The sequence below is a fragment of the Bos grunniens genome, chromosome 27 (assembly GCF_055505025.1).
Source record: "Bos grunniens cultivar Pamir isolate PY7600 chromosome 27, Bosgru_T2T1.0, whole genome shotgun sequence".
Taxonomy (NCBI): Eukaryota; Metazoa; Chordata; class Mammalia; order Artiodactyla; family Bovidae; genus Bos; species Bos grunniens.
The window spans coordinates 27,291,012-27,314,315 of record NC_141191.1 but is presented as its reverse complement, the minus strand read 5'-3'; the positions used below and the strand labels follow the sequence as shown (position 1 = coordinate 27,314,315).

Sequence of the window (23,304 nt, the reverse complement as noted above, 5' to 3'; positions counted from 1 at the left end):
ACAAGCTGGAATCAAGACTGCCGGGAGAAATATCAGTAACTTCAGATATGCAGATGACACCACCCTTATGGCAGAAAATGAAGAGGAACTAAAAAGCCTCTTGATGAAAGTGAAAGTGGAGAGTGAAAAAGTTGGCTTAAAGCTCAACATTCAGAAAACGAAGATCATGGCATCTGGTCCCATCCCTTCGTGGGAAATAGATGGGGAACCAGTGGAAACAGTGTCAGACTTTATTTTTGGGGGCTCTGAAATCACTGCAGATGGTGATTGCAGCCATGAAATTAAAAGACACTTACTCCTTGGAAGGCAAGTTATGACCAACCTAGATAGCATATTGAAAAGCAGAGACATTACTTTGCCAACAAAGGTCCATCTAGTCAAGGCTATGGTTTTTCCAGTGGTCATGTATGGACGTGAGAGTTGGACTGTTAAGAAAGCTGAGCACCAAAGAATTGATGCTTTTGAGCATCAAAAGTGGTGGAGAAGACCACTTCTCCAAGGTGGTGGTGGAGAAGACTCTTGAGAATCCCCTGGACTGCAAGGAGATCCAACCAGTCCATTCTGAAGGAGATCAGTCCTGGGATTTCTTTGGAAGGAATGATGCTAAGGCCGAAACTCCAGTGCTTTGGTCACCTCATGCGAAGAGTCCAACCCTTTACCTACACCCAAATATTGTTAAGGTTTTATTTATCCTATTTGCTTTATCATGTGGACTTTCTCCCTACTTCTCTATATACTAGACAGACACACAGAGAGATTCAGATATGTTTCTCCCTGAGTCATTTCAGATTTAGTAGTATACCTTGTCATGGTTTTTTTAATTCCTAAATATGCCAGTATTTATTTCCTAAGAATAGGGATATTCTCATATATAAATTTTATACGGACATATTACGTTTTTTAACCTACCATTTATATTTCAATTTTATTTGTAGATCTAATAATGTCCTTTCTCTTCTAATACCAGATCTACTTTGGGGGGAGAATCTGCAGTTAGCTATCCTGTCTCTGGGGTTTCATTTAACCTGAAAGCTTCCTTCCTCCCTTTCTCCCTTCCTTTCTTGGTTATCCATATGGAATCATAAATTCCTATTCTTTCCAATGGTATAAAATTTATTACTATACTTATTCTGATGTTCAAATTATCTCAGATTTGGCCACTGGGAGCCACTCTGAGCTGACTCTGTGTCCCTGTGACATGCTCCCATCATTGTTTTTGAGGACTTCATTCCTTTCTGGTGTAACAAGTTCCTAATCTGCTCCAGCCCTGGAATTAGCTGTTTCTTCAAAGATCCTTCTATGGGGCATGGTATTACAGGCCAAGATCTGGGCTTGAGGAGTCCTCATTGCTACTGGGTTTTGTTTTTTTTTTGCTTTCAGCAGACAGTGCTAAGAAATACATGCACATATGTACTCATATATATATATGTGCCTAGCATATCTCTTGTTCATAAACCCATACATGCATATACTTAAATGTGTACAAACATATACACATTTACTAGAAACCATTCGTTCCTATCAATACCTCCAATCTCTGTCCGTCCCTAGAGTCATTCTCACCTTCCCTCATTCCATATTTACATCTCTTCTTCCACAGTGAGAACCCAGTTCCCCAAATCAACACATCACATATTTACTCATTTGCTTAATCCCAGAATACACCCTGAAAGAGTTTTAAATCTTTGCCCACAATCAACAGATCTAAATGAAATCCAGAATTTGTTTGCAATTCTTTGCCCTACTCCACACCTCACCTGGCCCAAGACTGTTGGCATATAATAAAACATTGTTTTCATGTATATAGTTAATCTATTTTTTCTCCTTTTCAATGCACTTGAAAATTCAACTAAATTCATATTTACATTATTACAGTAAATGGTTTTAATTCTTATGTGGTCTTCGCATTTTGAATCCACTGTTTACAGCAGCCTGGGCTCGCTCATCTCACGAGCACCATACCTGCTCTCCTCTGTAGATGACGTATTCGGCGTAGGCCAGCCCATTCACACTTGGCCTCCCAATGACAGAGTGATGGCCTGGCGGGGCGTGGGCCATTTTCATGGTGCTGAACTGCAGAAAGGACTTGCCAAGGGTCACTCTACAGAAAAGCATTTGCCTGAAGAAAAAAGCAAAGCAATACTATGAAAGAAGCTTTAAATCTTAGAATGGTATAACTGGTAGGTTTATTGATTTTTTAAAAAGATAGTTAATGTAAGGCAAGCTAATTTAAATGTCATTTTTAATTTTGTGAGTAGGAATAGGATGAGATTTGAAATACTGATTTACTATAAGCAGTTAGCAGGTTCAATAGTTCCACTTAAAGTTTAAAGTGGTTTTGGTATGGTTTAGAAATCAATCACAGATTAACACCTGGCAAGTTCTGACTAGTGGAAAAAGACAAATACTGGTGAAACTGCATTCTGGAAGAATGAGTGTGGACAGATAGGAGGAAAGTGAAGAAAATAAGCAGATGGCAACAGCGTCTGAAGTTAAAATTAGGTTTACTCATTATGAAGACGTAAAGTCTGAGAGGAGATAAAGAATAATAATAAAAGTGGATTATATATAAAAATATTTAGCTTCAATATATGGCCAGAAAGTTCACTACCTGAGTGAAACATGAATTGAGGCAGTTGTTAAATATTATGGAGGAAAAGAAAGATTGATTGGGAAGAGAGTGTATTAAATAAACTAGGCGTTGGCAAACTATGGGCCAAATCTAGGCTGCCACCTGTTTTTGTAAATAAAACTTTATTGGAACACAGACACATTCATTACAGGCTGGCAGTAGCTGCTTTTGTACAAGCACAGAGCTGAGTCACTGTGACAGGGATCCTACAGCCTGCAAAGCCTAAAATATTTACCACTGTGGCCCTTTGAAATAAAAGTCTGCAAACCCTTAATAAATACTTGAACATATTAATAGACATCTTAACTAAGCTATAAGATTTGGTCCTACTGTTAACTGTAAATAGTTATTATTCAGTCAAATAGTTTTAAGTAATGAAGTATGATCTGTGCATTATGACTAAACAAATATTACTGTGAATCAAAACTGTCCTAGACCCAGTTTAATTGAATCCTGCCTGGGCTGGCTTTTTTAGTGTGATGCTACTGGTAATGTTGGCTTGGCATCAACTGTATCCTCTTGTAGGTCCCAGAGGAAAAGCTTTGGACTTGCATTAGAAGGAAGCTTTTCGAGCTCGATTTCCACACTGTGGTGGCACTACTCAGAGCAGGCTGAGACTCTGCCTGATCAGCCTGCTGGGCCCACTGCCATGCTATACCCAGTGTCCGTATGTCACATAGAGTGTGACCTGACAGCCCTCGCTCCTGCCTTCTGCCTCCTGCCCCAGGGCATCCTTGTTGCTATGGAGACAGGAGAAGATGCAGGCCCTGCCTGGCTGGCTCATGTCTGCTCACCAGCTTGCCTTGTGCCTGTGTGCGGCCTGCAGATGCAGTGGTCCCAGTGTGGGATACCAATACCCTGTGGGGCAAACGCTGACCAGGAACAAATGAAAGATTCTACTTGTTTAGAGAAGTTATGTGCTCTAGTTCAAATGTGATTAGTGCTAGAGGTTCCTTGTTCTCCAGAAATAATTCTCAATTTTGTCCTGAATCTAAAATAAGGAGAGTGGAGCCCAGGGAGAAAGCCAAGAGTGGAGCCCAGGGAGAAAGTCAAGATGGAGGGAGCTTCGCTGTAACCTATGAATGGCTTTTCCCAGACAAATACCTGGCTTTTACCACAACTGCTGTCAGCTCTGATGTCATTGCTCTGATTAGGGTAGGGGCAGATCAGCTATTCCTATCTAACCTTCAACACGGTCTGATTTGTTAGGAGTAAGAGTGAGAATGACCTGTGACTTCTGCAGAGCCTGAGAAACTAATCTGGTCCATGACCTGAGGGTAGCAACCCTTACACAGAAGGCATGATGCTCACCTGTGACATATATAACATGACCGGTCTTTGTGCGTGGGACAGCCTGTTCCTCCTCCGATTCCATACACATACTGGTTGCTTTTAGAAGAGTTTTCAGCAAAATAAATCCCAGCACCAAACATTCCTCCTATATATGCATGTCGCTCATCAAACCCTTTATGAATAATGGCATTAATGAAAGGAGAACCTAAAAATATAAAGACAGATCAGTTTTGAGCACTTTCTAGAATCTCTATTATCTACATACTATTTGCACTTGGCAGAGTAACACTAATAATGCTTACATGAAAAGTTTACTCTGTAGGATGGTCTACGATGCATAAATTACTATCATGTACTAGAATTTTACCAGGGACTCATAGTGAGATTTTAGATAGCAAAGTACAATGTAACTTTGAAAATACAGATTATTTTACACCCAGTATTGATTTAAGCAAAAACAGATAATCCAATAAACTAAAACAATTCTGCTGAACTACAACAAAAACAGTGTTTCACCATCTAGATGGCTCAGCATGCAATTTAAATTCTGAGACAATTTCAGATAAGTTATTTGCCTTGTACCTGCCTTGGAAAGCCCATACATGTAATGCTTTAGAAAGCTGGTACCAACATGTAATGAAAAAGATAAATAAAAACCATTTTTAACACAACACGAATACAATCAATGCCACAGGCTTTTCACCTTCCTGGAGTTCGCAAACACAGAGCTGATGACCAGCGGGTGCTCACCGTGAAACAACATGCGCTCGTTGTGGTGGTTGTGGTTCTCCTCGGACACTTCCTTCTGTCTGTGGCAGAACCGCTCTCTCAACTTCTTGTTCACAACTTTCTGAATCTTTAAAGATGAGGAAGAAAGAAGCGAATCAGTGAAATGCATGTTAACTGGCAGTTTATAATTTAAAATCAAAAGTATGTTTTTCTTTAGGGAGGTTCAATTTTTGTTTCATTTGCTTAAAACCTTATTTAAAAACAATACAGTTGCCAGGTCACTATAATTCAGTTAATACTCTGTTTTTAGTGACAATTTTCAGCTACACTCTTTGTTCGTTATCTACACCTGACCTGGCTATACTTCAGAATCACTTGAGGACTTCAGGTTGTAGGGACCTATAAATCTGTACTTTCAGAAAGCTCCCCAGGTAATTCTGATGTGTACTGGTGTAATGTCAATAGGTCCATTAACCCAAAGGGTTAAACCATTTATCAACAGATTTTATTCATCTTTATGACACCCCTCTGAAAAAAGCATATGGCAGTCAGTCATTTATTTCATGTTATGAATTAAAATACTGAGATTAAGAGATGTATGCATTCTGATATAATCACTGACTCAGTCAGATTAAAAATCGAGGCCTTTAATACTACTTTGCAATAGTGAAAACAGAAATTACAGTCCAAATTTGTGGGGGAGCTGGTAGTCTTATCAGCATACTAGTCTCATGAATGTCAACTGATCTAGCTATATCTGATAGTCAGGCAAGCTGTGCAATCCAGTCTTCACCCTGAAACGCTCCAAACTTACTCGAATGACGTTGTATCTGTTGAAGACGCCACCCGCATTACCACCATCTCGGTGTTCTCGAATTGTACTTTGCATCTACAGAGCAAGACAAAATAACCTTCTGAAAATATGCTGGTGTGGAATTCGGAAGATAGTCCTCCTGTTTTCAACATTTTAATTCTATTGTATTGTTTCGCTAATGAGTCTAAGACTCAGCACTAGTAAGTAAATAGGAGTTCACTATAAATGAGTCAACAAGTTTAGTGAGTAAGTATTTCTGGTGAGAAAATAGACATAAATGTCAAACTTTTGCACTTTCTATTTATTTTGTAATAAAAGCTTTGAAAAGTTTTCCTGCAAATGTCATGGGGTAAAATACCATAGTGAGTCATCCACGTTACTATTTTTTGTTACTGAGGAGAACCAACATTGTGATTGAGTCTAACTAAAACTCCTAACGTTGAACTAATACCCCATTGCACTAATGCTGAAAATAAACACAAAAAATTGATAAAAATCAATAAATTTTTGTCCCTTAGGTGAAAAAGTCCATGTCATCTCTTTGCTCTGGGATCTCAAAGTATATTTGCACAGACGGAGGAAGCTGGGTATAACACGTAAGTGGAATAACTATCTTCTGAACACTACTTACCCTTCTTCTACTCTCCAAATTAAGAATTATGATAATTTGAAAATTAAGATGTTTTAAATTCCTAAGGTTCTCAGAGAACTGACTCAAAGAGTTGATTCTCTATCTTACTGCTCCCTTTGTGAAGTTAGTCACTACAAATTTTTGACCTTATAACCAGAGTTTAGTTCCTACAAGGAGAATGATTACTCAGTAAGACAGGAGAAAACAGGATGCTTTCCTGATAAACTAAGAATGAGCTTTAATGCAACCCTGGGGTCAGGGTCCTGAGACCCTGGGGTGGGAATCATATCAGCACTAATTAAGACGGGGAAAACAAACAAAAATATAGGCAGGCCTTTCTCTGCAAAACGGTGGAATTAGTTAGGAAGCTTATTTATTATGATAATGCCATTAGGCACTTAGTGATGTACAAGCTCAGTGAGGCATAAGCCATCAGGAGCGGGGGCATCTCTGTGGCATCACATCTACCAGGAGGTTCACACACAGTCCGACTCTGGTGCTTTAAAATAACTGACTGTAGAAATGAAAGATGACTGGAGTTATGAGGCAGGTTTCCTGAGCACACATTATCTTATAACCACATTTAAAACTTTCATGAAAAGAAAGATGCTGCTGCTGCTGCTGCTAAGTAGCTTCAGTCGTGTCCGACTCTGTGCGACCCCAGAGACTGCAGCCCACCGGGCTCCGCTGTCCCTGGGATTCTCCAGGCTAGAACACTGGAGTGGGTTGCCATTTCCTTCTCCAATGCATGAAAGCGAAAAGTGAAAGTGAAGTTGCTCAGTCATGTCCAACTCCTAGCGACCCCATGGACTGCAGCCTAGCAGGCTCTTCTGTCCGTGGGATTTTCCAGGCAAGAGTACTGGAGTGGGGTGCCATTGCCTTCTCCAAAAGAAAGATGAGAAGATGTTTATTATTTATGAGACAAGATTCTCACTCCATATTATTTTTAGGTAGCATTTTATCAGTATGAGAAAATAGTTCTATAGGGTGTCTTTACTTCTACGAGTTTCAGCAAAGTCTCCAGAGTAAAGACGCACGTGTGGCCCACCCACTGGAAACCCGAGCGGTTCCGACGGGCCAGCATCAGCGCCACGTCTACAGTCCTACTCTCATGCTGGCAGCGCGCCACCACAACGGCCAAAGGAGACAAGACGATGAGCGGGCACGGACCATCGGTCAATACAAGGCAAGTTCACCTCTCTCGGAAAAAGAGACGTAAGCAGGGATTTGAGGAAAAGATAATGACAAATTTTGATGTACATTACCTCCTCTTCTACTGACTGATACTCTTTATCTTCTGGAGCAAGATCCAGCAAAATGGTTCCCTGATTAACACAGTGAAAAGTCAAGTAAGGATTGGTGCCTGCCGGAAGAAAAATTAACATAGTAAGCAAAGGTCTACACTATCCAGGCTCTATTTTATGGAAAACTCTCATAAATAATTGACATTATGGAACAAGTCTAAGCTATTTGCAACTTGAACCCAATATATAAGCTTATATTAAACAAACACATCCAAAGACAAGAAAAAAAAAATGGGAGATGTGTTTGGGGTTCAATTTGCTCTGTTCTTACAGTTCCCTATATCCACAACAGACTCAACAATTATTTGTTGAACTCAATCATGAACATACATGACTCTGATCCAAAAGAGAACACTCTGTAATTAAATGCAGTCAGGTCTAAAATGTAAGAATTATCTTCTAAAAGAATTATCATCTGTGAGACAGCTTGAAATGGTCACTTATATAATAAGTTTAAAGTACATTATTCTTGTTGAGTTCGTACAGCTAAATAAGCAAGAGTCAAGATCAATACCTGCTAACATTTACTTTCATGTCACTCTTGAAATTTTACTGTCTCTGCAGACTAATTCAAATTGTTTCTTTTCTCTCTCTTTGCTTTTCTATAGTGAAAGCACTTCTAACAAACAGAGAAATGATAAACATGGAGGTATACAAAAAAAAAGACAAAGATAGGTGTGTAACAGCAATGCTAAGTCGCTTCAGTCGTGTCCGACTCTGTGCGACCCCAGAGATGGCAGCCCACCAGGCTCCCCCGTCCCTGGAATTCTCCAGGCAAAAACACTGGAGTGGGTTGCCATTTCCTTCTCCAGTGCATGAAAGAGAAAAGTGAAAGTGAAGTCGCTCAGTCGTGTCGGACTCTTAGCGACCCCATGGACTGCAGCCTACCAGGCTCCTCTGTCCATGGATTTTCCAGGCAAGAGGACTGGAGTGGGGTGCCATCGCCTTCTCCGGTGTAACAGCAAAGTACAACAGAAAAAGACTGCACTGATGTTGAAGGAGGGAAAGGACACAAGGTAAGACAGAAAGGTCAGATTATGAACAGTCATGTTATGAATGTTTGATTTTATCCTAAAACCAACAGTGCTCTGTTGAAGGATTTCAAGCAGCGGAATGATACGATCATACAGTCATCCTGAAAAGAGTTTTCTGGTTATCACCTAAGGAAGGTTCGGGGAGCCGGGTGGGGGTGGGAGGCCGCAAAGGAGACTGTTGGAGATAAGCTGGAAGGTGGTTGTGTCAGTCCAAGAGAGAGACGATAGTGATGTGGATTAGGTGACAGCAGTGGGAAAGGACCGAAGTGCAGATTCCAGGGATATTTAGGATGTAGTGTTACGGGGGAGAGGGAAGAGTGACTCTGATTTTTAGCCTGAATGACTTGAGGGAGAGCAAGACTGACGATGGAGACGGACAGGCAGGAGACGCCACAAGCTGAGTGCATAAGCTCTGGGGTCAGGCCACCTGATTAAATGCCAGGCAGGACACTTACACTTGGCTTCCCCGGTGGCTCAGCCGGTAAAGAATCTGCCTGCAATGAGGGAGACCTGGGTTCGATCCCCAGGTTGGGAAGATTCCCTGGAGAAGGGAACAGCTAGCTACCCACTCCAGTATTCTGGCCTGAAGAATTCCATGGACTGTATAGTCCATGGTGTTGCAAAGAGTTGGCCATGAAATGAGCGACTTCCACTTCACAGGACACCTTATGACTAATTTCTGAAACCTCTTTATTTTTCAACAGCTTACCTTGTTGTCCACCTAAGAGTCTTTCTACTCCCTTGATTAATTTATGGCGGTGTCCATATGCATTGATGCCTATTTCTTTTAACTCTTCATGACCCATATCAGCCAACACATCTAGTGTAATCTGAAAAATGAAACAAAATTGCTAAACCTTTAACAGTTCTTCAGATGATGAAAACTCTTCCCTTTGTCTTCAGTGTTCCAGTATCCAGTCAAATTAATAAAATTCTTGTCTCCTTTATCAGCATGAACTTAAATCTTCTTAAAGTTGCCTTCATAAACTTACCAGGTTTTGCTCACTTGAAATACTCCTTGATTTGCTTTCAGTCCATGGAGAAGGAAAACGGGAGAAACAATGCTATAGAAATATAAAATGATCACTGCCATTTTTCCTTTTGATTACTTCATTCTACCACATTTTGCTTGCCTCAAGCTATAAGAGGAGACAACCAGCAGCTTGAAAATGGGGGAAATACCAGATCTCAATATCCAGAAGGAGGCAAAGATGAATGGTAGTGGAAAGAGGGGCTCAGCACAATGAAACAGAAGAAACTTTAGGGAATGGGATTTATATAAAAATAAGAAAGAACTTCCTGGTGCTAAGAAGTATTCAAGCATGGAAGAGGCTGCCTGAGAAAGTAGCAAGATTTATATCACAAGTGTTTAATTAGATTACAAACCATCATATATAGGAACTATATAAAGAACTCCATTTTGGAGAAAAGAGAGTAGGTAGAATTTTAAGAGCTTAAAAGCCACCTAACAATCCCTGAAGTCTAACATACATTTTATTTTTGTTCAAAACAGTGGTTTAAAAGTTTTGGTCTTTTTTTTTTTTTTTAAGTTTTGGTGATTTATCCCTGTAAATGCAGGTGGTTCGCTTCTACAATTCAAGATCTAAGGTCTCTAGTCCTTTCTTTGTTGACTAAGAGTAACTGCGCCTCTACCGCCACCCAGTGGTGGTGCTCTGAATGCACAGGGTGAAATCAGCAGTGGCATCTCCTGAATTTTCAGCTCAGAAGCAGCTGGTCCTGTGACAATCCAAATACTGCTTTACAAGATTAGCTTTTGATTTTCTTTTTCCTTGGGAAACCGAGAAATCCGTTGATAAACACTCTTTTCCAACTCAAGATATTTTTATCTATGGCCTTCTCTACCTTTATACTTGCACATAACATTAAAAAAACCTAACAAATTAGGTCTGGAACTCTGATGATTTTTACTGTCAGAATAAAATGAGTCTGATCTTCTCAGAGCAAAAAGCATACATCATTCACTCTTTGGAAATAATCTGCTATATTGCTCCTAAGTGGCCATTTAAGAAATAATCTCTCCGTCGCACAAAATGGGCAATTCACTTCCAATCACCCAAAGGAAGTTTTCCGCAGAGCTTGTAAAAAAACCACAGTTCTGAAATGTACATCTTTGAGACAGTATAGTTTGAAACATAATAGGAGTCTTTACATTTTTAGCTAGACGTGATTTTAACATAATTTGGAAACCATGTACAAGGTTTACTACATTATTGATATTCCACTTTTTTCTTCTAAACTTCAGATCAGGTAGACATAAAAACAGGATCTCATATCTATGTGGCAGCTTCAATTTAAAGAGTCTTTTAGCTTTTCTAAATTGATACGTATATTGTAAGTCTGAAAGAAGCAGAAACCAGGCCAACAAAACATAGTATTAGGTTCCAGAGAAGAAATGGAGAATGTTTGATACGTTTGTTCATTATGTGATTCCAATCGTGAAATGAATACCTCATTTCATCCTCATAATGACCCATGATATACTATTACTGTCTTTATGAAGAAATTCAGGCTCAGTGAAATCATAAAAATAGTATACAGAAGAGCTGAAATGTATTGCCATATTTGTCTTTCCCTTTGCTTATTTGTCTTAAAAGGGATGACTAGAGAGCTAAAATAATTAAATATTAAATTTAACTGCTCTGAGTTACATGGTATTCAATTTGTCCTTATATTTATTGGTATTGGGACTGGAAAACCTTAAATAACTAGCTACTGAATTTACATTTATGCTCGCTTGTTCATTCATTCATACGTAATGTATTTAATAAGTACCTTCTATATGCTAGGTATTTCTCAAAAAGTGACTAATTAAACATTTCATTTAATTCTAAAATGACCCATTACAGCTCAGAAAGGTAAATAGCTGGCCCCAGTTGGTAGTAAAACAGTGGAGCCAGAGAACAAACAGAACACTAGCACTACAGGTCATGACAGTTCCTCTACCAAGGAGCTAAAAAGTAAACACAAATATTTGGTAAAGGTCAGTAAATGTTTTGGAGGAATCCCACAGGAACTCTCAGGAAGGTTACTGTGTTGAGGTTATAAGTGGCACTGGGAACTAAGAAAGGAACAAGAAGGGGATCAGGAAAGGTTCTTAAAAGAAGGTAATAACTCAGCTGAGGAGGAAGACTTAGAGGAAGAAAGGAAGGGTGTTTACGACCAAGGGAACACTATGTACAAAAGGAAAACCAAGTGAATATAAAACATCTGTGACTCTAGTATCAGTAATAAAGTTCAAAACGGTTAGTGTGCAATGTATATACAGGAACAAAAAAGTGATGGACACAGAACAGTAGGCTAAGAGCAGGTCTCTATGGGTCTTACACCTCAAGCGAAGATAGTGTCCACAATGTCCAAGGACACCTTTTCAGCAGAGCAATACAAACTTGTATTTCAGGAGGACAGTGTACGAAGTGCAGATCTGGAAGGGAAAGTGACTGTGAACAAGATGACAACGGTGGGGTGGAGGAGACTGGAAGGGGTGAATTGGAGAGCAACTTCAAAGGGCCTGGTAATAGAAAAGGGGAAGGAAAAGAAAGGCATGGGAGTAAAGATTATTCCAAATTCTGATGATGAGTGAATATGATATTACTGTATTAATAATAAAAGAATTGGAAATATCTGGAAGGTGGATTTTAGACATGTTCCTCCAAGATTCAAAGCTTTTATACTGCTAGAAATATTTTTCTGAAAATTATCTTTAACTCACTTAAGAAAAAAAAACTTAGTTACATCTAGGAAATTACAAGTTTGTTGGGCCAGTTATTTATACTCAGCATACATTAAAACCAAATTATAACCTTTAACATAAAGATCATCCATGTGTCAGTTAAATCATCTTGCATATAAAGCAAATTTCACTTCAAGAATGTTACTTTAAGAGCTGCCTCTTGTTTCTAAGATTTATTTATTTTCTCTGGGGTGAAGGCAGAAACACTGGGGTTTTAACAAAAAAGGCCTTTCTTTTATGTTGTTAGGTTGCAGGCTACAGTAACAGATATTAGAATTAACTTTGCAATCATGTTCATAATGAATTTACTGAGTCCATGCCTTTGTCTTTAGATTCTGAAATAAAAATTGATATGGTCACTTTTCATATATATATGTGGACCATAAGTATGTTCACAAGGAGTCTTCTAAGTCATAGCATTTATGTCCAGGAATTGCAATGTACATCAAACAGCCTTTCCCACAAAAAAAGTATCAGTCAGGAAGCTAGGTTACAGAGAAAGGGCCCGAGTGACATTGGTACGACACTGAACTATAAAGGAATAGGTATATGTTACTTAATACAGAACTTGGCAAAAACTATATGACAAACAAGCTAGCTAAGAGACTTCTGAGAGAATAAGTGAAGGTAAGAGGTGGGGTGATGATGCTCTGAAGGAGGAGAAATAAATGATCTTCCTCCCCCACTCCACTGGGAGAAAAGTATCTATCAGAATAGAAGTAATACTCTGTTATGTGTCAAAGCATCTCAGGAAACAGAATGACTGGCTCAAGATGAGTAACAGACAAGAACTAAACGGGTGCAACGCACACACACCGTCACTCTTGCCCTCGCCTCCTGAACGCCTCGCCCTCATCACAGTCTACTGGACTCATGTAGAATGTCAGTGGCAGAAAAGTCCTCTGGATAAGTTATGGAAAGGGTTACAAACTTATTACTCTAGAACTAAAGGCTAGTCAAGAAACAAATATAGTCAAAATAAAACTTTTGATTGCTTGAAGACTGGGCCAGAAGACAGTCACACACAGTTCCATACAGAGAATGATAATATTATTTGTCTGTAGGGAAGGAATTAGGCTAGGTAATACACGTTAAATGGAAGCATCAACATATTGATTAAAAAAAAAGATACAGAAATTACTCTGGAAAAAGGAAAATCAATGGAACCATTTACTCAGAACAAAAGTGCAATGAAAAAGATAACAATGAAACTGATGAAACTACGATAAGCTGTCAACAGGACCAACTGTAAGATTAAACTATTAAAAACAATAAAATAAGTATGCCACAGGGTACCATTACTATAAGAGAACATATAAAGTAAAAAAAAAAATTATGATGCAAACTGACTATAACAGTAGAGGCTGAACTCTTGAAAAATGGCTAACTGGAATGATTTGCTTGAATTTGGGTCTTTGTTTTTATTAAGCAAAGCTATGTGAAATTTCACAGTTATTGTGGATATGATTTGGGAAGAAGAGAAATGGCCAGAATATGGCTGTAGCTGAGGATACTGCTTTTAAAACAGCTTTAATACCTTCAGGGAGAGGATAAGGGAAGAAGAGTCTTACAGTATAGGATATTCCCGTAAGAAATCTCCAAGCCAGAGGGTGAATCAATGGCAGGTGAAGCTTAAAGGCAAAGGTAATTATTATAGCATTTATAAAACCCTTACCACCAGACAGAAAATACAACCATTGCTTCATTAAAGCATATTTTAAAAACTGAAAAAAAAAAAAAAAAAAAAACTGGCACAGCAGTATGAGGCTGGGAATTTTAATTATCTGGACTTTTGAAAGTGTTATATTTTACAGGTAAGGCGAGTGATAGGTTAAATGCCTTAATCAGAATCAAGGTCTTTTTTCAGTCCAGTGCTACTTCTACCCAACCGTTTTGATCATTAAAGATCAACTACAATGTATGGCATAAAGAAATTTAGCTAAAATGAAAGACATTAGAAAATCTTGACATAAAAAATCTTTCATCATTGATATGAAAAAGACCTGGAGTTTTAAATTTACTCTGAACTGACTATACGCTTACAAAGAAATCAGAATGGGCCAGAGAGGCCAGTCATGAATTTGGACACTATATCCATAAAAAGAATACCTAAAAAAGAAGATGAACTTATTATGCTAAATTAGGAGAAACTTTGTAGGGGTGGGTAGTTGATTAGAAGGATAAATCCACAATAAGTTTAGTAGGTCTTAGAAATTCAGAAGGGCTATAGTATGTTGCAGCGAGCTGAATGGTGACCATCAAAAAGATATGTCCAAGTTCTAATCCCCAGAACTTGAGAAGAACCTTATCTGGAAAACTTTTTTTTTTTACAACTTTGCAGATGTAAATTTAGTTGAGGATCTTGAGATAAGGAGATCATCTTGGACTAGGTGAGGAGGGCTTAAACTCAGTGCAAGCATCCTTACAAAAGACACGCAGAAGAGAAGACAGACACAGAGAAGGCAGGTGAAGACAGACACAGAAACTGAAAGGATGCGGCCAGAAGCTGAAGGGGCCGAGCAGCTAGCAGAGGTGTGGGGCAGATTCTCCCCTAGACCCCCTGTAGCAACTGAAGCCCTGCTGACACCCCGGTTTTGAACTTCAGGCCTCCAGAACTGTGAAGGAATACCATTCTATTGTTTAAGCCACAGGTCTGTGGAAATCTGGCAAGGCAGCCCAATGAAACTAATGCTAGTCTAATAGGCAGAAAGGGGTGAGATTTCTGTGCAAAACAGTGTAAAGATAAACGGAAGATTAACAGATTAAACATGGGGCAGATGTGGGTGTATTTTAGATTAGAAGCACTTCATTATACCTGTCCAAATTGTAACAAGATATTGTTCCACATCAATATAAAAAGGATAATTCCTATATCTGGGAGAAAGACTTACTGATCTCTAAAAAATTTTCCCATTCTAAGATTCTGTATATTGATAATACCCAAGTTAAACTCAGGAATTTATTACTTGATGTTTAATGGTAGTAAAATCACATAGTGATAAGTTAAAAACTCATTATTCCATATAAAAACAGACTGACAAACAGAAGGATCTTAATTCATAAACACCCTAATGATGACTTCATACTAAGATCTTTACAGGCATTTCAGATCTGTCTGAAAACAGTCTAAGTCTTTAAGCATATGGCCAAGTTCCGGTTCAACATATTTCAGTCTCTAGCTAGACAGTGGAAACTTCATAAAGGAGCAATTTTTAAAGGTACACTTGCCTAGGAATTATTTTGCTTTTCAGTTTAATGGACAACTGCTGCAGGAAGATTTTGCTAAATAGTTAACATAAAAATTTCTTACTAGTTTTAAATGAATCCAGTCACATTAGTAATAAAATGAGGTGAATAAAGGCTAATAACTTTTTGGAAACAAAATGAGGGAAGATTTTGAAAACATTCTTTTGAGGTGGTTTCATGGCCTAAATTTTGACATGTAATAAAACATATTGAGCCAGACTGCTTATGAAGATACAACAACATAACGTTAAAGACTCTCACCATCTGTTAGACAATTTTGCAAAGAAGCGTAATTAGTAGATGCCCCTAGCTTCTTCACAAATCTGTTTTGAGTTTTAAAAGAGTGGTTAAGAAGCAAAAAAGAAAGAATAACTGGCAATTAATAACTCCTAGTATTTAACTGAAAAGACTGGACAATATATGAGAGCTTACCTGTTCTGTTTCAAAGATGTCCCGAAGATGTTCAAGACCAAGGCTTTTTAGGAACTGGCTAATATTCATGTCAAGACCCGCAACTAAAACAGACACACGTTAAAGTTTTTCAGAAAGAAGTACATCAATCTAAAGGAAGTTTCAGTGTTTATTTAAAGCCATGGCTCTCTGACACACCCTTGGTTGTGCAGCTGCTTCTACACAGCATAAAATGATCTGAATTACATAAATTTAATTCAGACACTTCAAGTTAACTCTGAATTTTATGGGGAAGTAAAAGAAGAGTTTATCTTATCAGTAGTATTTATATTAATATTTTAAAGCACAATATAATTATTTTAGTGAAATATTTAACAGTGGAATTTAAAAATCAAAATATATCAGCTGTTGTTTCAGTTTTCATTTCTTACATAATCTCTCTTCATTTTTCTGATATAATTTCAGTAACAAGACTCACTCAGTAGTTCAGTAAGATACTATAGTTGGAATAGGATGTATTGGGATATACGTAAGAACAATGTAGATGTCAAGGCATTTATGCTATGAACACATTTTTTTTTTTTTAAGAAAACATCTTATTTTATATAAATGCTAAGATTTCCCCTCTTGGGGAAGCTGGAGGAAGGCATAAGCCCAGGCCAGCCCTTAGTTCTTCAAATATATTATTCATGGCAGGGAAACTCATGGCAGACAGGCAGGAGGGCCATACAAAGGATGGAATACACTTGTTTAGACTTTTCTGCCATGAGTTGAGCACAGGAGAAATCAAATGGAGGACACTTTTCAGTAGAGTCAACAACTGATTAAATAAAGAGTGTGTTGCAAAGTTTCAGGTACCTGGACAGCAGAACATGGGGGAAAGAGGGTAAGACCGTGAGGGTAGGGGCCATGGCTGTCTGATTCTGGTGCCCAGAACAGTGGGAATTTATGAAGACATGATTCTTACGAACTGTTGTGTACATGAAAACTCATAGACAGGATGTCTTTAAGTGAGGTGTTCAATAACTACCAACAGAAAAAAGGGAATCTGTTAATTTAGAACACCAAAACCAAATGGGCGTTCAGCGGTGTACTTGCCTTCTCCTTCCTTCCTTTCTGCGCCCGCCGCGCCATCCCCAGTGTTGGACGCTCCTCCCACTGCCAGTTCGGCTAAGGGGCCAGTGAGGTTGTCTATGCTGCTAGCAGCAGACAGGCAGGAAGGGGTGGATGCTGGTGAGATCAGAGAGGCACTCACGACAGTAGCCTGAGGTTTGAAACACGTAGGTAAGGCCTCTGGGGGCATGGCATCTATCAGCAAAGCTCTGATGTCATCAGCCTAAAAACCAAATAGATAAAACACACACACACAATATTACATCTTAAAATAAGTTTCTCACTAAGGACCGAATGCGTAGTGAATTTTTTTCTTTCATTGATGCTCCATTATTCCCTATTAGTTTTTGATAATTCCTTCTTCTTTCCTTCTCTGATCGACAGCTCCAAAGAGTCCCAGTAGTTTCAGTAGGTAGAATTGGAGAAACTATTCAATACTAAAAAAATAGTATCAAATTTTTTCGAACTATTTCAAAATATTTTTCAAAATATTTCATTTTTTGAGGATCTCATGTACAACCTGTGATGACAGTTAATAATATTGTACTATATTCTTGAAATTTGCTGAGAGTAGATCTTGAGTGTTCTCACCACAACACACACAGAAAAAAGTTCACTGTGAAAAGAATCCAAGAATGTGAACTATATTGATTCCCAGAAACACATTTTTTAACACTAAATGAAAAGTACGCACACAGCTGTTCATACTGATTACCCATGTATTCAAAGGACAAATAAACTAACAAAGATATGAAGAGTTAAAAATTAAAATATTTCATCCTTTTTCTAAAAAAGAGCACTTTTCAGAACACTGACTCTTCTTCTTTAGAAGGAGTTCCCATACTTACTATGTTTATGCTTAACAACTATGATGATTTTTGTTCATTTAGTGCACATTTAATTAATAAAAACCTGGTAAAATCTTAAAGGGACAGCACTTTGGCCAACTTATTCATGAACTCTTCAGTCTGTTAGGTACAAGTGCTGTTAGAGTATGTGCGGAAATCCCTTCCTCCGTGTACATCTTGTACCCCTCCTCCCATCAAGAGGTGGCACCTATATCCCTTCCTTTCAATTTGGGTTGCTTGTGAGTTGCTGTGACAATTAGAATGCAAAGGAAGTGGTGCTCTGAAGCTTTTGAGCCAGGCTTTAAAAGGACTGGTGGCGTCTACTTTTCTCTCTTAGAAATTGTCCTCCGATGCTATAAAGAAGTGTGGACTAGATCACTGAGTCTGAGATACTATGCACAGAGAGGTCCTGCAGGATTTAAAGCCATCCTGGATGCTGCAGCCTCAGCCGAGCTCCCAGCTAAAGGCATTGCACAAATAGCTGGACTGCCCAGCTGAGCCCAGTCAATGCACGCAACTCTGAGAAATTCTAAGTCATCGTAGTAAGTCACTCATTTGGTTTTGGTTAAGCTACTACAGGTTTTGAAATTGTTTAATACTCAGTAATAGATGTATAAACCAGAATGTGGCTTAGAGAAGGATTTTTGGTTAAAAAATTCTAAATTACGTGACCATACAGTAACTCCCTGATTTCCAGAAAGTTCAGGAAAGATGTTTCTGTACTGTGTTTAATTCTGTAGTTAAATAACACATTTAATCATGACAATTTAATTTTGAAAATATTTCTATATCAGTTTACTTTTCCATCTTCAGAAAAATGATATACTGCTTAGAAGATCATTTTTCTTTGATTATCTCATCCCCTCAGGTAAATTACCATAAACACCAAATGATCCAGCATACTATGTGAAATGCAGAAGGTGATAAGATAGCTTACTAAGTATAATTCTTTGAGAATACAATCTCTACACAAGTTTTCCTATGATTCATGTTTTCCCTCCAAGTATGGTCAAAAAATGTAACTTACTGCTTAGTTTGTTTTAATAGTTTGAAATTAAAGCAACAATAAGAAATTCTCAAGTTTCCAGAAGCAAAGAAACTTGTTCTTCTCCTAAGGGATAATCAGATCAGATCAGATCAGTCGCTCAGTCGTGTCCGACTCTTCATGACCCCATGAATCCCAGCATGCCAGGCCTCCCTGTCCATCACCAACTCCCGGAGTTCACTCAGACTCACGTCCATCGAGTCAGTGATGCCATCCAGCCATCTCATCCTCTGTCGTCCCCTTCTCCTCCTGCCCCCAATCCCTCCCAGCATCAGAGTCTTTTCCAATGAGTCAACTCTTCGCATGAGGTGGCCAAAGTACTGGAGTTTCAGCTTTAGCATCATTCCTTCCAAAGAAATCCCAGGGCTAATATGCACCACTAAAGCAAACCTGCTAATAAACCCTGGGATTTACTGTCATCCCTGGAATTATAAAAAGCAATTCTAAATATTCTGAAGTGAGGACTTACTGTTGCCAGATCTAAAGGGGTCTGGCCTTCCTGGTTCTTCATCGTCGGATCCGCACCGTGCGCTAGGAGCAGGGCACAAAGCTGCGTCCTGCCTTTTTGGGCTGCTTCGTGAAGAGGGGTAAATGCCCACTTGTCTGTTGCATTTACGCATGTGTTGTATTTTATCAATAACGCTGCAATGTCCACATGCTGAAGAAAAACAAGAGGACACCAAGAGGTAACAATGAGATTATCTGGTAAAGCTCCTTCAGGTACACTTGTTTTTATTTAACATTTCATTGCCCCTACATCTCTATTCTCCTAAACATCCTTAACAGAAGTATCTTTTATAAAAAAAAAGAATATTCATTGCACCCTTCCACCTGTATTTTGGACTTCATCATTTTTTCTTGCTTCCTCCAAAATATCAATTTCGTAATTATTCTACTGCTCTGTAATTCTTCATGGGAGCTTAAAAAATTTTTTTTATTCAGTCCTATAGCATATTCAGACCTATCTTAAATTCTCTAACCCATTGCAATCTGATCTCTGTTTATTGAAACACTCATCTCAAAGATTTTCAATGTTCTTTCTTTAGCCTTTGGGGAAGTAATGTAATGTAACAAAGCAACATTCTACAAAAACTAGTCTGTCATGCCAAAGTGACTTGGGGGTGGAGGAAATGCCAGCAGCAGCACATCTGGACAGGAGGTGATAAGAGGCTGAACTGTGATGGTTCGAGAAGAACACAAAAGAAGAGCTAAATTTGAGAAATTCTGAAGGAAAAAAATTGGGTTTTAGAAAGACAAATTAACTACAGAGGAAGAAAGAGGAGAAAGAATTCAAAGATGACTGTCTTTTGTTTTTTTAATGTAGTCTAGAAGATTTACAAAAAAGGTATAGGGAAGCATTAACAGAAATCGAGTAGCACAAATTTAAATAGGAAGGACTCTTCTAGGAAGGTTCACTCGAGGTATGTGGTTTCTAAAGTAAAATATCTAAATAATGGTGTTCTGTAAATGGTTTGACACAAAAGGTCAGAGCACAGATAGGAGGGTCATTTATTTATTCACTTATTCTCTCTAATGCACTTGCCCACCAATCAGACATTTGCTGAATACCTATCTGAGGCTGACTTTCATGAGAATGGGAAGAGATAAGGAAAGTAAAGACAGGAATAGTGGGATGTATGTAGGGCAGGCTTCTTCAAATTTTCCTTAAGAATTCCTTAAAATATTTTCTTTGTTCTCTTAAATATACTCACTTCAAAAAGGAATAGGTACTTATTCTGAAGAAGAAGAAATGTATATTAAATTTTTTTTCATACAATATTTTAGGAAAAGTGATTTCAGAAAACAGAAGAAGATTTATTAGACAAATACAAATCAGAAGCGTCTAAGAAAGCCTCCACATTTGCTCTGACAATATAAAAACAACAGCAACAGAGCATAATCAGACCAGGGCTTCTGAAAACAGACCATGTTTTGGATCTTCTAGGATCTTCTATGCCATATGAACGATATGGCATAATTATGAAATTGATTCTAACACAAAAGATAGAAAGAGGTAACATCTGTAGTACTATCAAAATCACTTAAAACAAATCCCCATAATTTATTTCCCTTATTCAGAGGATACATGTTGAAAAGAATAGCTATTTTTATTCTATTAATCCAAAACCATGGAGTAATTTCAAGCTTCTCCCCAGTAAGGTTACAGGGTATTTAAACTATGTTCCTCATGATTAATTTTATTCTACTGGCTCAGACAGTAAAGAATCTGCCTGCAATGCAGGAGGACCTGGGTTTGATCCCTGAGTTGGGAAGATCCCCTGGAGGAGGGCATGGCAACCCACTCCAGTATTCTTGCCTGGAGAATCCCCATGGACAGAGGAGCCGGGTGGGCTACAGTCTACGGGGTTGCAAAGAGTCAGATATGACTGAGCAACTAACACACACATGTGTGTTGATGGAATAATATAATCAGGTAGGCGAATTTGTATAGGTCTCCAAAATTAAGGCAGTCCAAGGAAAATTATGTGAGGATAAAATTAATTATATATATGGTATATATTATTAAACTTTCTTTGTATAAAATCTGTAGTTCATGCTTGGAGAAACCAACTACATGCTTGTTAAATTTGCTGACAAGCATCTAAAAACGCAAAAACAGGAAGCATATTACTAAACATGTAATAGAGTACTTGTATAGTACTATACACTAAAACACTAAAAAATATAGTGTTTTTTAGTCTTAAAAACACAACTCTTAAGTCTTTTAAATAGCCACATCACTGGGGCAAAAATTATAACCGAAATTTAAGGCTGGTGAATGCAATAAACAGCCTACAGCTCAGTCCTATACAACAGGACTGAGCGAAGTATTGAACCGGAAGGTCTAGAAAAGGAACTGAACTCTGCTGGAATGTTTCCAGGAGTCAATTTTCCAGGTTTCAAAATTCAGCTGCAACACAAAATGCTTTAAATGACAAATGTGACATAAAAAAACTTCAAGGGCCCTAATTCAATTTTAGAAAGTTGGGAAGCAAGGAGAAGAGAAATGTGCTTGGGCTCCAGTTAGAGCAATTTCATTTTACAATAATGTCATGCAATTCCCCTAACATCATACTATACATTTTAGAGAAAGCACTAAAAAATGAAAAAGTTGAGAAAGAAAACTCAGTAAATTGATTTACTCTTATGAAAAAATACAAAACTACATGCTGTGTGGTAAATAAATATCAATGCCTTATATCTGCTGAAGAGCAAAAATATTAATGGTCATGTATAAATATATATTAAAAATAATATAAGGCATTATAATAGAAAAACGCTAAGCAGGATAATACACATTACCATTAATATATATTCTCATTAAACCTTTAACTTTTATTCAAACTTCTTAAACTATGTGTTTGTTTCTCCATTTGGAAAAACTGAAGTGGTAAGTTCTTTCTATATAAAAAGGCCCAAAGACACAGAGAGCTGACTGACCTCTCAGAGGAAAAAGGTAAAATATGTACCAAAGAATAATGAACAATAAATAACAACTTAAGTAACTTTATGTCATTTCAGCTCTCTCACAAAATTATTTTATCCCCAGGATACCAGTCATCATCCACTCCTGAAGTCACTTAATCTGCGTCTATTTAATACTGATTTTGAGTTGGTCAAACACACACTCGCAAGTAATATTTTCTTTCCTATCTGTCCAACCTGAAACTGGTTTGCTGCTTTCCTGAAGAGTGTTTCAACTCAGGACATGTCATCTCCCTGAAATACTGGTCACTGAGATGGGGCATGAGGAGATGTGGATATGCTCATCATAAAGGGCAAGGAAGCAGAGAGTAAAAGAATACGGAAGTCATGTGATTACTTTTTACTTATAGTCTGTCAGGTTTCTTCAAATCTAGAAACTGTCCTCACCAACAATGCCTCCACTTATGAGAACCCCTGGTATGTACATTCTGGCATCTGGGCATTTTTACAGTCAAATAGGGATTGAGCGGCTCAGCAGAAAGCACAGGAGCATTCATATTCTTCCTGCGTGAGTCATCAGACCTACAGTGGGCCCTGGTGACTTCAGGCAGGCGGTCCAACAAATACCATCAAGGCTGGAATACATCCTTTTTCTCTTTCAGCTGATGACTACAGTTACAGGGCTTTGAAAGAAGAAATTTCGGCTTTCATGGTGGGGTTTCAGCTAGTTATCTGAACTGTATGAAACCATATATAGCAATCACTCAACCATTTACTTGAATATTTCTAAGATGCTGATGATAAACATAAGCAAGCATAATTTCCATGCTTACAGAGTAACCTGCTGGCTTTCAGAGTTTATAAAATCTACATAAGGTACAGTTAAGATTTATTATCTGTATCAATAAATATTAGCTGAGCAGCCATTAAATACCTATTATTGTACTACATAATGTGAAGAGTCCAAAAAGCTGAAAAAAATACAGTCTTTGAGCAAAAGACAGTTAAGCCTAACTGAGAAGGCTAG

General features: G+C 38.2%; 1 protein-coding gene across 2 annotated transcripts in view; it reads right to left on the bottom strand.

The window, feature by feature from the left end:
* Positions 1-23,304, bottom strand: part of TNKS (tankyrase) — a 160,174-nt gene that overhangs the window by 10,218 nt on the left and 126,652 nt on the right. For both annotated transcript variants that reach the window (XM_086379630.1, XM_086379631.1), the window contains exons 18-26: positions 19,321-19,509; positions 16,944-17,181; positions 15,867-15,949; positions 9,147-9,267; positions 7,365-7,462; positions 5,469-5,543; positions 4,676-4,781; positions 3,944-4,130; positions 1,963-2,119 (exon numbers count right to left, since the gene is read on the bottom strand). In XM_086379630.1, the coding sequence (XP_086235756.1) occupies positions 1,963-2,119; positions 3,944-4,130; positions 4,676-4,781; positions 5,469-5,543; positions 7,365-7,462; positions 9,147-9,267; positions 15,867-15,949; positions 16,944-17,181; positions 19,321-19,509 (1,254 nt within the window). The remainder of the gene's footprint in view (positions 1-1,962; positions 2,120-3,943; positions 4,131-4,675; positions 4,782-5,468; positions 5,544-7,364; positions 7,463-9,146; positions 9,268-15,866; positions 15,950-16,943; positions 17,182-19,320; positions 19,510-23,304) is intronic.